The 16,352-nt window shown below is 37.7% G+C and overlaps 1 protein-coding gene across 1 annotated transcript; it reads right to left on the bottom strand.

Moving 5' to 3' along the window:
* Positions 1–1,319: 1,319 nt before the first annotated feature.
* On the bottom strand, positions 1,320–15,947 carry TSPAN13 (tetraspanin 13). The gene is made up of 6 exons (XM_053467657.1): positions 15,767–15,947; positions 5,650–5,817; positions 3,797–3,877; positions 3,475–3,588; positions 2,558–2,668; positions 1,320–1,991 (listed from the first exon to the last, which is right to left on the bottom strand). Exons 1-6 carry the CDS (start codon positions 15,827–15,829, stop codon positions 1,917–1,919), a joined length of 612 nt encoding a protein of 203 aa, XP_053323632.1. The 5' UTR covers positions 15,830–15,947; the 3' UTR covers positions 1,320–1,916.
* Positions 15,948–16,352: the final 405 nt, after the last annotated feature.

The raw sequence follows: 16,352 nt of genomic DNA, 5'->3' as shown, positions 1-16,352 counted from the left end.
GAAGAGGAGTTACCGTCACTTCAGTGACAATTATTGAAATCTTTAAATTCATTTATACACACATAAAATTTAATGAAAAAAATAACTATTTGATAGAAAGCAAAAAACACCACACATTTAAAAGACTTCGTTTATTCCGATTTTCACATTATAAATCACTACCGCAGTGCAAGTTCATTTTTTGTAAATGAATACAGGAATTTCGAGTCACAGTTTAACTAGTTTGACAGAAACCCACAGAAATATATCAGATGTCTGGAATTCCAATACAAACATAAGCAAGTTAACAGGTCACATTTTTTTTTTATTTATTTATATTTTTTTAACAGAAATAAACGCAGAAAAGTGTCGCCTACTTTGAGAAACTGATTCCGGTCACTAGTATTTCTTAACTTTTTCTTACATCTTACATGATCCATTTACACAGAAAAAAAACACTTGCCACAATATGCCACTGGTGGTAGCCCAGTCAATGTAATTAAATACTATACAGATGTTTTTTGTATATTCAGTTTTTCATCCACTTATGATAGAGCAGTAGCAAAGTTGAGTTCATCCATGAGGGAGATTTTTTATATATATATATTTTTTTGTAACAACAAAAATCCATGAGGGAGTTGCAGTGAATTTAAAAGTTTCAGCTTCCTATTAGTATGTGTTATAAAAGCCAATTTCCTTGCAATAGTTGGTCCATTATAATAAGCAGATATATAGGTAAGACATCACGCGCATTATATCACTTATTTAACCATGCATTATGGAAGGCCAAGGTGTTTTAAAATGTTTTAACACCTCCGCAAAGACATGGTTAAATAATTAACCCTTTTGTGCATGTACATCACCATCTAAGATTGATCAAATGAGACTCTAGTACACGAGATATTAAAATGCCAGCAGGTGTCAGATCTATAACAAAGTGACCATGTGCTATGAGGCTGGGAGTATTTATCGCTGTGAATTAGTTTTACTTACTCACCATGCCTCATTTTCCTGTCCATCTCTCCAGGGTTGGAATGAAATGCTAAAGAGACGCTCTATAGTAAATTATAATATCAGTACACTGCAATTAAACTTCACAAATGATCAAATCAGGACTAACTAGAATCTAGGAGAACTATACAGAAAAAATATACATTTGCCAGAGCTAAATGAATGTATGCACTAAACAGCTAAACACAAAACGATGCTCAAAAACGCAAATACTGGACCTGATGCCAACAGGACATGCTCATAAATTTACATATGACATATGTAGGGGCAATATTGAAAAAATATCATGAATTTGAATGAAGCCAACAGTATTTTTTCATACCAAGCTATCAATTCCGTTGTGGTAAATACAAATTGACAAATTGTAAATTAAAACATAACCTAAAATAAAAATGTTGCCAGGTTCTAAAAACCACCAGTTTTATTGGGACCACAGATTTGGATATAAAAGTTTGTATGAATCTTTCATTACAGATTTCAATAGGAAATTTCACTTCTCCATATGGATAATTAAACTGACAGCCTCTGAGTTCTGCTACACTGCTAATGGGTTATTCATAGTGAATATGAATATTAACACCTTTCTTTCCACAAATATATTTATTTTAACAACTATTCAGTAGTCAACCTAGCACAACTTGGCAATTAGTGTTTACGAGTTTGCAATGCTTGGGGATATTGTCTTGATATAAAAATGCCTGAATTTTTTGCACTATTATATTTTGTTTGTTTTATATTTAGTTGGTTTTCCTTTGTCAAAATATTGCAGTTTAATTCATGTGAATTTATGACTCATCCCCCCCCCCCAAAAAAAATGTTCATAGTTGAAAACATCTGTCCATCAAACAGATTAACCACAGCAATCAAAAAGAGCTGCAGAGTATTAAATAGAGAAACTCAAAGTCCTAGTTTTTTCTTTCTTTAAATCAAAGAAAAGCACTGGGGTTTGCACGTGGGTCCTTCTGGTTTCTGTATCTGTAGGTCAACCAAACTCCAAGAATCTGCAAACAAAAATATATCTTGTTAAGTTATATGGAAGGACACATTTATCAATGAGTTGACCGCCTTTCAATCAGGCCTAAAAAGCCCACTCCTACAGTAGTACTATAACGCATGTCCTGCTTCCATGTATCTGTCATGGTGATAACATGAAGAACGTTTGAATCCATCCACATCTAATGATGGATGATTGTGGTCATAATTGTGACTTTTATATCTCCTTTGGCCATAATTATGAACTGGGTAGCTAACTGGGATATAGTGTTTTGGTGTCTTATGTACATATCTGGAAACTCAGGGTTTTGCCCCAATCTCAGGGTGAAGGGGCAGATTCTCAGATTTACACAGTTGCACTGTATTAGACCAGTATTAGATCCATTTAACACATATGGTCAGTCACTACAGAGAATCTTCATTTTGGGCTGTTAAATGGTTAATATCCCAAGAATCCCAAGGTCAGCACCATAAGAAAGTTCACAGGAATGCCAATGTATCAGAACACAAGAACATATACTGAATATCAAAAGTACGAGTAACAAAATGTAATATCATTTGCAGTTTCACTCGCCTCAGTGAAGCTGAAGAAGAAACCAATTCCTCCCACAATTCTTAGAACTTCCTCTGCATGGCGTTCAATTATCGATGCGCACGTGGGACACTCCGGAGTTCCAAAACATGGCTGTAAAGAATGGAAGAAAATAAAAATGGATTTGGGAGATGTGAAAATGAGTCAAATTAAAAGACACACATTAAATGCTGCTGTATTTAATTATTATATTTGCACTTTTGCAAGGTGAGCTGAGGCATTACATGGGTGGAAAGTTCCTTGATATGAGGGCTACTACTACATGATGTGAGAAAAGTATGGTTGGACATCACAACTTCAACCTGCATGTGCAGTCATTGCTACCTTATGCCCTGACAGAGCAGGACTTAATGATGTCTAGTATGCATACCTGGGAACTCTCCGGGTTTGACCCGGAGACTGCCGGGTGAGCACTGCTTCTCCGGTTCTCCAGGTCAAGACCCGAATGCTCCGGGTTGCGGGAGCGGGGCCTTGACACGCCCCCGCTCCCCGCCCATTTTCCATTAAATGAGGGTGTTTCCCACTGCCATCAGTGTGCAGTCCTGGCCGCGTCCCGCAAGGGAATACTCCGGGTAGCCGGAGGCCAGAAGTTCGCGGGTATGCTAGTATGGCAGGGTACTCAACCAAGAGATGGCCCAAACAAAAAAAAGATAGAGAGGAACTATTTTGTGTGTGAGTAATTCCCTACAAGCCTTGGTATTTGGCAAAGTATTTTAAGGTACACCAGTGCGGTATTCTACAAACACACCTATGTATACAATTCACATGCAAGGTCTGGGTCCACTAAAGTGACATCAGCCTGATACTGTATTATGGATATATGTTCAATATTCTTCCTATTCTATTGCCCCTGAAGGGGTCAGTTTACCTCATTATGTACATAAGAGAGAAATACTTACAGCAGCACAACTCGAATCTTTAGTGTAGTTGTTAAATCCACAGCAATTAAGATTTTTCTCAATATCATGTTGAGCACCTTGTGTGTGGTTCCACCCAACTTCCAGAAGTTCATTCTACATTAGCACGGGAAAAAAAATTAAGCAGACATCCTTCTCGCATAATATATATATATATATATATATATATATATATATATATATATATATATATACACGTTAATCTATGACGGACTATGAAAGAATTAGTATCTATTAGTAGCTGGACACACTGTTTAATGTTTCACATTAGGTGCATTTAAAATGAAATAAAAAGCAAACGTACCCGTTGGCTTTTGTTTATTGCCAAAGAAGCACATGATACTGAAAACTGGATAATGAAGATGAGAAACAGTATAATCATGTACTAGAGAAGGCAGGTTAAGGTTAATACAGTATGACAATTTACAACTGCAATGTGCAATTTCGTTTATGAGCCCCAAACCACATAATTTCAATATAACATAAGAAACATTTAACCTATCTTGTCTGCCCATGTTTCCTACCATATGTGGCCCTTGGTTTCGCTGACAAATGTCTATTCCATGCATGTGGTCAACATCTACCACTTTTGCTGGTTGACTATTCCACTCCTCTGTTCCATCATCTCCATATGGTGATCTCCATACAATGTGTGAAATCAAAACAATTTGTGTGTATTTATTATAGACACCATGATTAAACGTTCAAATTCTCCTCTTTTCATAGGCCAAACCTTCAGGTACTCCATTAAAAAGGGCAGTGGGAATATGTTCACACAATATCAGGAGGTGTTCCAAAAGCCTCCACCAGGTGTCACGTCTCTTGAAAATGAACACAGACTAAACTAAACGGTTCCTAATGCATATTTACAGCAACAACCAAACCACAATGAACCTGTCACGTGAACCTTTCCTTTCTTCTGAATCCAGCAACAGTAGAAAAGAAAAAGGGTTTTAAAAATACAGAGGTTCATTCACTAAAAAAAATGTGACATCAAATTATGCATTACGCAGAGCTAAACCAGTCTTTTCTTAAAGAAGAACCTCACCCAAGACTGTAAAATTACATGGTTCCTTCAACGCGTCGGTGAATAAATCCCTTATCCTACAACGCACCATTAACAAACCAGCACCAGTCTAAAAAAAATCATATTGTGATCAAATGAAACAGAAAATTTATTCTAAAAAGCTTTGATAGATATCAGTAAATGTATTTTTTTAGATCCTCACCCTAATGAGCATTTCATATTTCCACCTGTAATTTAATTTAAAATCATACCAACATCTCATTCCGTATTTACGATGCCAGGTTTATTTGCTGAACAGTTTAATAATTGTGAAGGCTACGACAACAAAAAAGAGTCTTTATAACTAGCTGCTCCCACTAACTAAACATCATACTGCCTTTCTGGATGACTCATAAGTAACACCTCGTTTCCAAGCTGCCTCAGGTTACAAAGACCGCTGCGCATCACCTGATTCCACTGTATGGATGCCGAGCTCAGCTTCTACTGAATTTACCTCCCGGCATTGCCACAACATGAAAAACCGGCCATGACAATGTTAGAGGGAGTATAAACATCACACTTAAGAGGTGAAAATTGTATATTTACATACAATAAATACATTGCATTCCAGGCTTTAATATGAACCACGTTCAGGGGATGGCTGGCACCATCTGACCTGGGGAACAGGTGCAGCTGAGTGCCCCCAATTTCCAGTAACACAGACGCACACATACACATACTAATACCTGCTCACATCAACACACACATTCACACTAAAAAATACTCACGCCATCACATCTCTCACCACTATACCCTTACCTTGGTTGAAGCTGTTCTATAGAGGTGCTCACACACTGTGTGAAATGCCACAATGTTACTGTAGGGTCACGTAACGTCATGCTACATGGCCCCACTGCATTCTGACTCCATGAGTGCGCCGGTCTAACTTGTTTTAATAATTTTGGACCACCTCAGGTGTCAATTGCCCCTGCTACTGTTCTCAAATGTGCTTAAGATGCATATGTAACAGTGGCTATATATATGTAACAAAAATCCATTTAGCACTGAAAGCTCCCTCAGCTACCGTTGGCACACTTTGGCAGAAGAAACATGGTCAACAAGCACAGGTGTGTTAACTAGTAAAAGGATACAAAAAACAGCAACACCTGGTGGTGTTTAATAGCTCCAATTAACCCAACCAGGGCAATTAGGAAGAGCAGGATCCCAACAGCAACAGCTACTCCGACCACTCGAAGGCTGGAGATGAGACCGAATCCTATGCCCCAGGCTGCGATGCCAATCAGTAAGAGGCTGACCATCTGAAACAGAGAGACAGATCATTAGACTCTGCAATGGAAATAATCCATCAATTATCTATTTTCAATTTAAACAAAAAGCAGCAAATTGTTTCTTACTGCTATATTTTAAATTATGCTAAATATTTTTAATAAAAAAAAAAAATCACAGATTGCAATTGTACTTCTCGGTTTAAAAATAAAATTGCGTACACAGGTTTTTTAAAGCTAATTGTATTTAAACATTTTAATAGAAATTCATTAAACATTCTTACATTAACCTATATCTTTTTCTCAATTAAAGAGTTTCAGGGAACAATTATAGAAATTACAGCAACCAGAAAAAACTCACATTATGTCAAAATGTCCAACATGGTTCTTTGAAAAAAAAATTTGGTCCCTTGCAACCTTAATGTACACTTACCATTAACCATTACTGCCTTTATTTATGAAGAGCAAATGAAGTTTACAGTTGGAGGAGTGTTTTTTTCATCACACATGAGTTGCACACCCAAAAGAAAAGATCTCACTAACATAGGTTTGGTGAAACAGACATTTATTGTGAAATAATAAGATGCAATTATATAGTAAACTTAATACATACTGCCAAAATTGGGCAAAAACAGATAAATCAGAAAGAGAAGGACCTCACGAGATTGCCCAACGCTCTGATAGCACCTTGCAACTTTTTTTAAGGGTTGGATCATCAAAGCAATCATAGGGATGGTTGACTTCTATTATGATTAGACGCTGCACTAGAATGCACAATTAGGCGCTGCGCTAAGTAATGTACTCCAATCGATGCATTGTTTTACACGCAGAAAGAAAATATTGTATGTCATTACAACTCCAATCATACATATGGAATTTACCATTATCAGAGCCAAAGATTAAGGAAAGACATGGGGAATAAAAATTATATATATATATATATATATATATATATATATATATATATATATATATATATATATATATATATATATATGAAACTAGCCATCACTAGCTAAATATTTATTCAGCATGTTCTACACGGTAGAACATGTATGTTTAGAACTAATAAATCATCCACTTATCCTACAAAAATGTCTAGAATACTGCACCATTTTTTCAAAGTTTTTTTTATATAAAAGTATATATTTGAAAGACAAAATTAATATTTACCCATATTTAAAACTATAGATTGGAGCCTTAACATACAGCACCAATGAGCACTTACATAAAATGCCTTTCTTCAGCTGTAGTACTCATTCATAAATCCTCTCAAACCATTTTAAAACTATTCTTTCTTTGTCTCGTTTTTCCTTTTGTTCTTATCTGTATGGCTTCATTACCGTTTCCTAAGGGAGGTAGCCGACATCCTAACTTCCTTGTTAAAATTTCCGTCGACAAACAAAATGCAAGGGCACATTGCGCGGGGTCATTTGGAAATATTTTTCCCTGGTACTTATTGTCTAAAAAAGTTATGATAAGAAATTTACCATTTCATCTATTATAGATAAGAGACTGCATTTTAACTTATTGATCCTAGTTAATCTGTATCACTAATATATGATTTGATAGATAGCCGTTATTTATTTTAATATTGCATCTTCTTTACTTTATTGCATCCACGTGATTTTAGTTCTGCCCTCTTTTTGCATTTCATGATGAATACGTTTTGATGTAACTGATATACAGTGCTGCAGAATATTGTGGCGCTATATAAAAGAATAAAAAATAATTGACTTTTTATTGACTACGTTAGTGCATTGCCTGCTTACAGCTGGGAGTATTATTAGATCACTTAAGTTCTGATATACTTTGTAGCTGTACGGTTACTATACAATAAATTAAGATTGCTGTGAACTGGTGAGCAGAAGTTCTTTCATCTGTTTTACTGTGTTTTATGCTTTGGTGCATGCATTATCTCCTGCAGCTTACCATGATATTAAAGAAGAGCAAAGATACAAAAGAGTATTGTTGGAGCAGGCAATTACCAGTTGTGTTAAAAAAAAAAAAATTGTCATGGGAACAGACAAACACCAAAATGATCCTTTTGGGCAAAAGTCCTCCCCTCGGAGGGTTCCCATTCAAATTTTGTACGCTCAAAGTTCCACTTAAATACAGCAGGCTCAGGGATGTAAAGGATAATATAACCAGGGGAAAAATACAAAATATAATGGGGAAATTAATAAAAAAAAAAAAAAACGCGCAAGAGACATGTATGGCACAAGGGCGTGAGAAAAGATTAACAAGGGGCAATAAAAATATGCATGGGTAAACACAAAATGGCAGGGATAAGAGGGGGGGATTTTCGTTTTTCAGATGGTCGTCCGGTAGAAATCAAACAATGTGACCATATATTTCATTTTCTTTTCAATTAAAATAAACTTAAAAAAGTTAACACGCTAGTTAAGAACATTCTTTAAACGATTTAGTCTTAAATATCATCTTGCTATGGGCATTTCCGATCCTGTTATCTGCCACACGTCAAAAATATTTAAAAAGATAAATAAAATAAAAAGAAAAAAAAAATCAGACATTTAATTAATTGTATTAAAACATGCTTCTAATAATGTGAACACAATTAGCTGCGTTTACACAAATTGTAATATAACACAAAATTATAAAAGAGTAAAGTGTGTACTTCAACCTATACTATTATATTTTACATTTTATATATAAAGCGCCAGCAGATTCCGTAGCGCTATTATAATAAGGGGAGATGGACATAAACTATGGAATTTAAGTTAATGTTAACACATGACAAGAAGGAGAAGAGGGCCCAGCTCGTGGGAACTTCCAATATATTTTATGGACTGCAGGTGTAGATAACATATCAAGGTATTGGAAAGCACAAAAAGGTCTCAGATATTTCGTAAATCAAAAATGAGGTCTTCGCAAAAACTCATGGATCAAGGGTTCTCGAGAAACTCCTTTAGCCTACAAACACTTGCATTCCTAATAGGAAAAAAAGCTTTAAAACTACTTAAGCTCACGTCAAAGCTGTTTGTGGGGGTGGGCGGACATTGGCTGATTCAGAAGCTGTAACAAAAGGCTGGATTTTAGCAGATGTTACCTTGGTGACAAATATATGGACACATCACGGCCTGATGTCATAGAGCTGCCTTCAGGATGGAGAAGCTTAAAGTCAAAAGGAGGATACAGAGGGGATTCTGGGAATGCGAACGACAACTTAAAGGGATTTTTCTTCATCATAATTGGTTGTAACATTGTTTTTTGGAAAAATATTAATTTTCATAATTAACCCACACAGAACAATCTGACTAAAAATGTGAAAAAATAGGGTAGATATTAACAATAGTATAGATGCCATTTGCTAGCTCCACTACCATTGATGTAAAAGTGTGTGCATGTACGCTTCTTGCTTTCAGTGGCGGTAGCCAGGGTGAGGAGGAAAAAAAATAATACACAGGCCTTATCAACCTCACGCCAATATGTTGATAATGCGTGCACGGATTGCATTCAGTAATATACATTGGCATCTAGGCAAAATTAACTCCATTATTCATGGAGGACTATCCCTGCTACAGGTCACAACTTCCACCATAGTTACTATAGGCTAACAGACAGCTGGCCGTTTGTCAAAAGGTGACAATGACCAGGGAGGGACACCCTTTTATCTCCCCAGGGACCCCACCCCACAAAATTTACACAAGCCAATGGGCTAGCACTCCCCCACACTCATACAAGCTCCTGTCCGTTTAACTTCGCCAATTCCCAGGGGCTGTGATCTTTATCTTCCAGTTGACAAGCAGCAGGTTACTTATTGAATCAGAAGCTTTTCTCTGTGGTTTCTCACAGTATAACAAAGTTATATTAAGTGTATATATGGGTTGTCTAAATGAGAAAATGGGAAACAATGGTTGAAAAACAACACGAATATTGCTCTGGTCCTACCGTTAAGGAGAAAGTAAATAAAATACTCATATAAATACCCAGGTGACCGCATGACCGATAAAGATATGAGTGATTGCGGGCTGGGATTTGAGAAATGGCATTTGCGCTGTTGTTTTCTGGTTTAAAACAATGAACTTGATAGCACGTTTGTGTACTTTCAGATTAGGATCTGTGCACCTTTTACAGTTCTCTCTCACAGATCTCACGACGCCAAGAAATTTCCTTCCGAGGACCGGCATAATGTAACAACGTGCAGCACATCAAGTGGCGGCCTTACTGCAGGTGGTTTTTTGTTTCGCGTCTGTTATCAGATACCTTATGCGGTGTTTTTCCACTAATTAGATAGAAGTGCAGAATTAGGAGGTAAACACTTTAAGCTCAGTATTAACCATCCAAATAATCCTGCATCATTTGTGGAAAAGTAAAAAGGGATTATTTTTTATACTATAAAAAGTGGTGTTTATAAAAAGAGGGAGAGACCACTTTTCAATGGTTCTTCATTGCAGAACTCCCTGGAAACATTGGCTCTGATCTAGACTTTAAAGGTCTCCTTTAGCCCTACTTCCACGTTGAAACCATACTCAATTTTGCACAGGCTCCAATGCATTTTGCAGCATGCAAACGACACTTGTCTCCACCAGCTTCCTCTACCGAAAGCAGACAGTTTTGAGAATGTTGTTGGGCGTGCAATATTATATTGAAATATAAATTGTAATATTTTGTGTTTCACCCTGTAAATTAGGAATGACGCACTGTCTAGTCCACGTGTGTTACTTCCCTAATCCCTCTGTTGTGTATTCACCATTGTTGAATGTGTGAGGAGATTAGTCTGGGGCCGATGCTGTCTGCATGATCCATTGCTAGGATGTTATGTGTTAATTATATTAATCCTTTTGTGTTTCCTGTCTAAATCAACTCGGTTTTTCCTGCTATAATGGCTATATAAACTATGCCCAGTCCCAATAAAGTGTGTTCTCTTGCTTTGTGACTGGTGTGCTCAGGGGCGTAACTAGAAACAACGGGACCTGGTGCGAAGTTGGGTCCCCCGGGGCCACCAAACTTCAACAGCTGGCCTGTGCCATCATTGCCCACACACAACTGGTCTGTGCCTTCTTTGCCCCTTCCCCGCTTCCAACATACAACATATGTAAACACGCTTACACAAATTACACGCACTTCTCATACTCACTAACACATACTCCATCTCACCCCACTTACACATCCATGCTCACACACACGCACAAGTACACATCCATACATACATATATACACAAAGACATATACATCCCACTAGACCTGAAACAACGAATCGATAAAATCGATAATAATCGATAACGGGAATCGTTGTCGACGATTTCCGTTATCGATTAATCGAGTGATCGATTCATCGTTGGAGCGGTCGGCTCCTTTCACTTACCTCCGCCGGCGTTCCCCCGTTTCTGCTGCAGAGCTCTGTAGTGTCCGTCTGCGTGAAGTTACGTAATGACGGATGTGACGCGCGTGTACGATGAAGTTTTGAATAAAGCTTTGCGGTTGCACGTTGTAAGTGGAAGGATTCGGTAGCGGAGAGAGAGAGAGAGAGAGTGTTGATAATACTAATGGAATTCAGTGTTTTTCAGTTTAGAACAATGTGTATCATTCAGGCACTTAGTGTTTGTACACAAGTTCCCTTTTTTACCCTCCAAAATGCCATGGTTTGTACAAATCCCTCCCTCTAGCACATTGGATGCATGTTTTATGCTCTGCTACACTGTACTCCTAATTCTGGTGATTTCTAGAGTGCGATAATCACACCACTGACCACACACACACACACACACCAATGCACACTATTTTAGAGCAAATGACATGTATTCAAACATACACCTAACAGATAACAGCCACACACCGACCACTTGTGGTCATGCAGACATACACATTGAACACATACTTGTTACCAACGCACACAATATTCTCAACCAAATGACGCGAACTCAAACATACCTATGCATGTCACATGACCTCTCTGGACACCCATCTCCTGGGTATCGATAGGAGAACCGAGTGGGCAGATCACTTTGCCATTCCTACCAATCAGTCCTGTGATTGCGACTATACCATGCTTGTCTTTATACCAGGACAGATTGGAGCTAAACAATTGCATCCATGAAAAACCTTCAACAAGAACATTCATTTAATGGTTTAAACCTATTATGATAGGAATTTCATAGTTTCAAGGTTAGGAAGTAAATGACTAATGGCAGAGGAAACTTATTTCAGAAAAAATGTATTTTTTATTTGAGAACTTATCTTGATTATCATATTTGTTTTTTTGTTGAACACAAGTTCCAGTTCATCGGATCTTCCTGAACATACACAGTATTTCCAAGAAATAGTAACATTGTTCTTTGCTCTGGTGACAATCCTTTCCTTCCAGTTGCTCATGGACACATTCCATTCATGTTTTTAGTACATTAAGAGACATGTCAATTAATCAGCACATGTCTGCCCTTTGAACCGGTTTCACTTTTTGACAACGCAGGTTTGTACTATGAACAATAGTGTAATGTCAGATCAGCATTTGCCTTCTTAATGTTCACGTGTAAGAGGACTTTATGATTAAGACGCACACATTAATGATTTTTATAAGGATCCTTTCGCAATGAGTTGTCAAAGTGCACAACTCAGCCTTCTGCCAACCAAAGGATTGACATTTCACATGATGTAAATCACAAATCAATGCCATCACTAGGTTTTTAGTGAATAGATACCATTCATGTTGCCACTTTTAGCCATTTGAGTGTAGGCTGCCATGTTACTATAGGGTAGAGGATGCTTCCCATTGGCCTCTGAGCCCACTACTATTACTCATTTGACAAGACTTCAATTAATGATGAAAAAACTACATATCGTATTAAATGTGATGACATCACTGAAAATCCTCCCTACCCCCATCTAAAGAAAATGTACACAAAAAAACACATATAGAAGAACCAGAAGAGACAAGAGAAGTGCAAATATAGAAATGGATAAAGGGACGCGGAAGTGGTCGGTGGAGACGGTAGGGAGACATTGAGAGAGAGAGAGAGAGAGAGCGTGAAGGAGAGCATGAGACCAACAAAATGCAAACAAAGCACTCTGCTTCATTTTCCTTCTTTGTTTGGGGTTCCTTCTTGTTTTCGGACAATATTACAAATTAACGAAATAGGCCAATTTAGTTAAAATCATTGGTTATTACATTTTGTCACTTATATTGAAGTGCTGGTTTCTACTGTATGCTCAACCACGCCGTGGAACCAGCTTATCAGCTATAGACACAGAAATGCAGCAGAACAGGACGGACAAGATCCTCAACTGAAGTCATTTAATAAATTGCAGCGTACGCTTTCAACACTAATCTTACCAGAAAGTGAATCAGCAATAAAGCACCATTTAGTGAATTTGCAGGTGCTCGAGTATAATGGGGTGGGGGGGGTACCTGTTGGTGGACCAAGCGAAAGGAAACCTATTACAGATCCCTACCCCCATGCTGCACACATGTCACCTGTGAGTCACAAGGAGTCAGGTGTTACTCGGCGGCCCTTAGATTGTGAAATATCACCTTAATTGTTTCAGGTCTCTGCCATAGCAAGACGTGGAACTGTTCCTTATCTGCAAATATCTGAATGTGAATATGTACTCGTCAGCATCAGGTGCTGCAAATACTAAGTAAACAGAAAAGCTGGCTCAATTAAGAAAGTTTTCTCCGACTTTTAATTAGCCGGTTAACCCTTTACATGGCTGCCGTGTTATACAGCACCCCACCATGAACGCCAAGGACACTTAAAGACTTAAAGGGCACATCTTAGATTGAAAGACTTAACGAGTTGTTTTAAGGAAAACGTTCACTTTATTTTATGTTTTGGCAAGTTAAATGTTGTTCTTATTCACGCACATCACTTCTGATGGCCAATGGTGCCTTGTATCCACCGTTTTCTGTTGATGTCCCCTAAACCTCTATTCCCTATATGATTGTTTTGTGAAATACGTTAGCCTTTATATATAGGACACTTTTTCTTTTTTTAAGCCAGTAGTCTTAAGAGTGTACAATTTAATATATATATATATATATATATATATATATATATATATATATATATATATATATATATATATATATATTATGAAGGAATAGATTACAGTGGAAGTATATTGTGTGTATCGCGCACACCATGGAAGTTGGAGATACTTTTTGTCGGTCTTTCAGTATCTGAACATTTTTTCGAATGGAAATTAACTTCTTGTTAATTCCCCCCCAAAATAAACTATTGCTTGCAGAAATCCATACAAAAATACAAATTAGGAAGTAAAGTTCCTATTTATACAGGTTCAGATCTGTACTTCTTGCAGGAGCCAACGTGGTTTGGCAAGTATAGTATTGTATAGTAAAGTCAGTGAGCTGAAACAGAGTTGTGTTTCCTTGACTTCAATATACATTGTGAAGGTCCAACCCCAGTGAGCTCCTGTTGCAGGAAGAACGTGGCAGGCCCTGTATAATGTATATTTAAATCCATGTAATTTCTCACCCGTTATGAGGCTAGCTCAGTCCTTGCTATAGAAACTTGTTTTTTTTATGCTCTTTATAATGGATTGTGAAGTGAGAGAGGTACAACCATGACTCTCCCTTCAGTGAATAAACCCTATAAAACCATCAATACAATATGAACATTGTATGCATAGGTAATTCAAATTGAAATAGCAATTAACTATATAATGTCCTTAACTGATGGGGTGTCCAATGAACGCCAGTCATCCCTGACACACCTACCTTTACTACAGATACAATATATGGATTACCATCATGTATCTGGAATACGGACTGTAATTCTAGATTGTAATCTCCTTTGAGCAAGGTCCTCCTCCTTATATTACAAATGATGCCCTACTTGTTGTGCTGGGTTTACCCATTGTACAGTGCAGCAAAATATGACAGTGCTATATAATTAAATAAATAATCCTAATAGTGAATGGCGTACAAAACTGAAACCCGTGCATAGGTTATCACATCACACAGTTGTATAAGCCATTTAAATAAAATGGAACCTCAATTAATGCTAAAATATACCAATTCAACTCCCAAGGGTTCAATCTACAACATTATATAAATGCATAATACATACATATATATATATATATATATACACACATATACACACACACACACACAAATGTTACTGTTGTGTTTCATGTTTTAAAATGCAATAAAAATTAAAAAGATAAAGGTATATTAATTTCATCATTTAACATGTCATTTTAGCCAAGTTGCTTGCCATAGAAGGGATAAAGCAGATTCACCCCTACATAAAACAAATCCGCCCCCCATGCCTTTCACTGCAATACAATGTAACCATGTGCCTGGCCTACACAAAGGGCATAAATACCCCAACAAATTCAGTTTAACAACATTTCATTCGGAGAGCCAGGAGGAAACAATGTATTTCTGTTTAGTAAGAGGATCTACATTGTAATTATTATTAATGATAGCATTGTTACTGAAACCAATTATTGGTTTATACAGCACTAGACAGCAAACTGATGCAGCAGATGATGGCACCCTGAAGAAGGGTCTACCCATCACTAATAAAAATCTTCTACACAAACACTCTGTTCTGAAAGAGAACACTGCCCAGGCCCAGGAGATCCATGACATGATATTCTGATAAATGAAACTCAAGCCCCAGCTCACATATCAAAGCCCTGAAAGATGCTGATCTAAAAATACAAGTGCTAGGGAAGTATCCTGTTTATCAGGAAGGATATTGATCTCTGCCTTCCTGCCACTGAGAGCTGCAACCCAATCCAGACAGGCATCTCTGACAGGCAGGACAATGTGCTAATCTGCTCTAACTTTCCCCAGCAGTAAATGAATGAAGCAGCATGGCAGGTGCAGGCAGATCCCACCAGCCACCCCATAGCCCAGCAACATATGGAACAATACATTGCATTATCTACCCCCTCCCCCCCTACATGGGAAATGCTATGCTGCATCATCAGGACAGGTGAATGCTGCAGAGACAGATCTGCTGCAGAGCAGGTTACATAATTCACTTACAATGTAAAGCAGGTTGAGGACACATAGGGAGTTCTTGGAGCAGGTGAAGCCACCGCACACCATGTTGGCCGCTTTCAATCAGCTGCTTGCGATGTCCGGGGGCAGACAGAGATGATTCAGTTGTATAAAGCAGGTTGTCCGGGAGAGGTTAGTGGAACCGTGAGATGCGACAGCTGCGACTGCCGTCTCTCCACCTCTCTCTAAGGTGGAGATCTGGAGGGGAGGGTGCTCCTTTCTTCCATCTAGACGCATGGCAGTCAGCGAAGGCGATGAGCGCCCTCTAGCGGCAGTTTACCTCAGTGCATATGTAAATACCCTATTTATTTAAATAGCGCCATTGCGTAGCGCATTTACAATAGAGGGCAGTGAAAAAATGTAACAATATAAAACTATACAAAAATAATTGTAACAAGTGCTGGTAGATATTGTTATAGAAGGAGGAGAGGGCCCTGCTCTTGCAAGATTATTATTATCATTATATTATTATTATTATTATATTATTATTATAGCACCAACATTTTACGCAGCACTTCATACAATACATATATTGAAGGAGAATGACAATTGCCTAAGGCAATCCGATATG

The sequence above is a fragment of the Spea bombifrons genome, chromosome 5, assembly GCF_027358695.1.
Source record: "Spea bombifrons isolate aSpeBom1 chromosome 5, aSpeBom1.2.pri, whole genome shotgun sequence".
NCBI classification, from domain to species: domain Eukaryota; kingdom Metazoa; phylum Chordata; class Amphibia; order Anura; family Pelobatidae; genus Spea; species Spea bombifrons.
Note: the sequence above shows the minus strand (reverse complement) of the source record. Positions and strands in the feature narration are given on the sequence as shown.

Coding starts and splice junctions, on each gene's coding strand:
- TSPAN13 (XM_053467657.1), bottom strand. CDS start 15,829: ATGGTGTGCGGTGGCTTCACCTGCTCCAAGAACTCCCTATGTGTCCTC. Junction 3,878..5,649: donor ACCAGGTGTTGCTGTTTTTT/GTATCCTTTTAC, acceptor TGCCTTCTCTAG/TACATGATTATACTGTTTCT. Junction 2,669..3,474: donor AAGATTCGAGTTGTGCTGCT/GTAAGTATTTCT, acceptor CATTCTTTACAG/CCATGTTTTGGAACTCCGGA.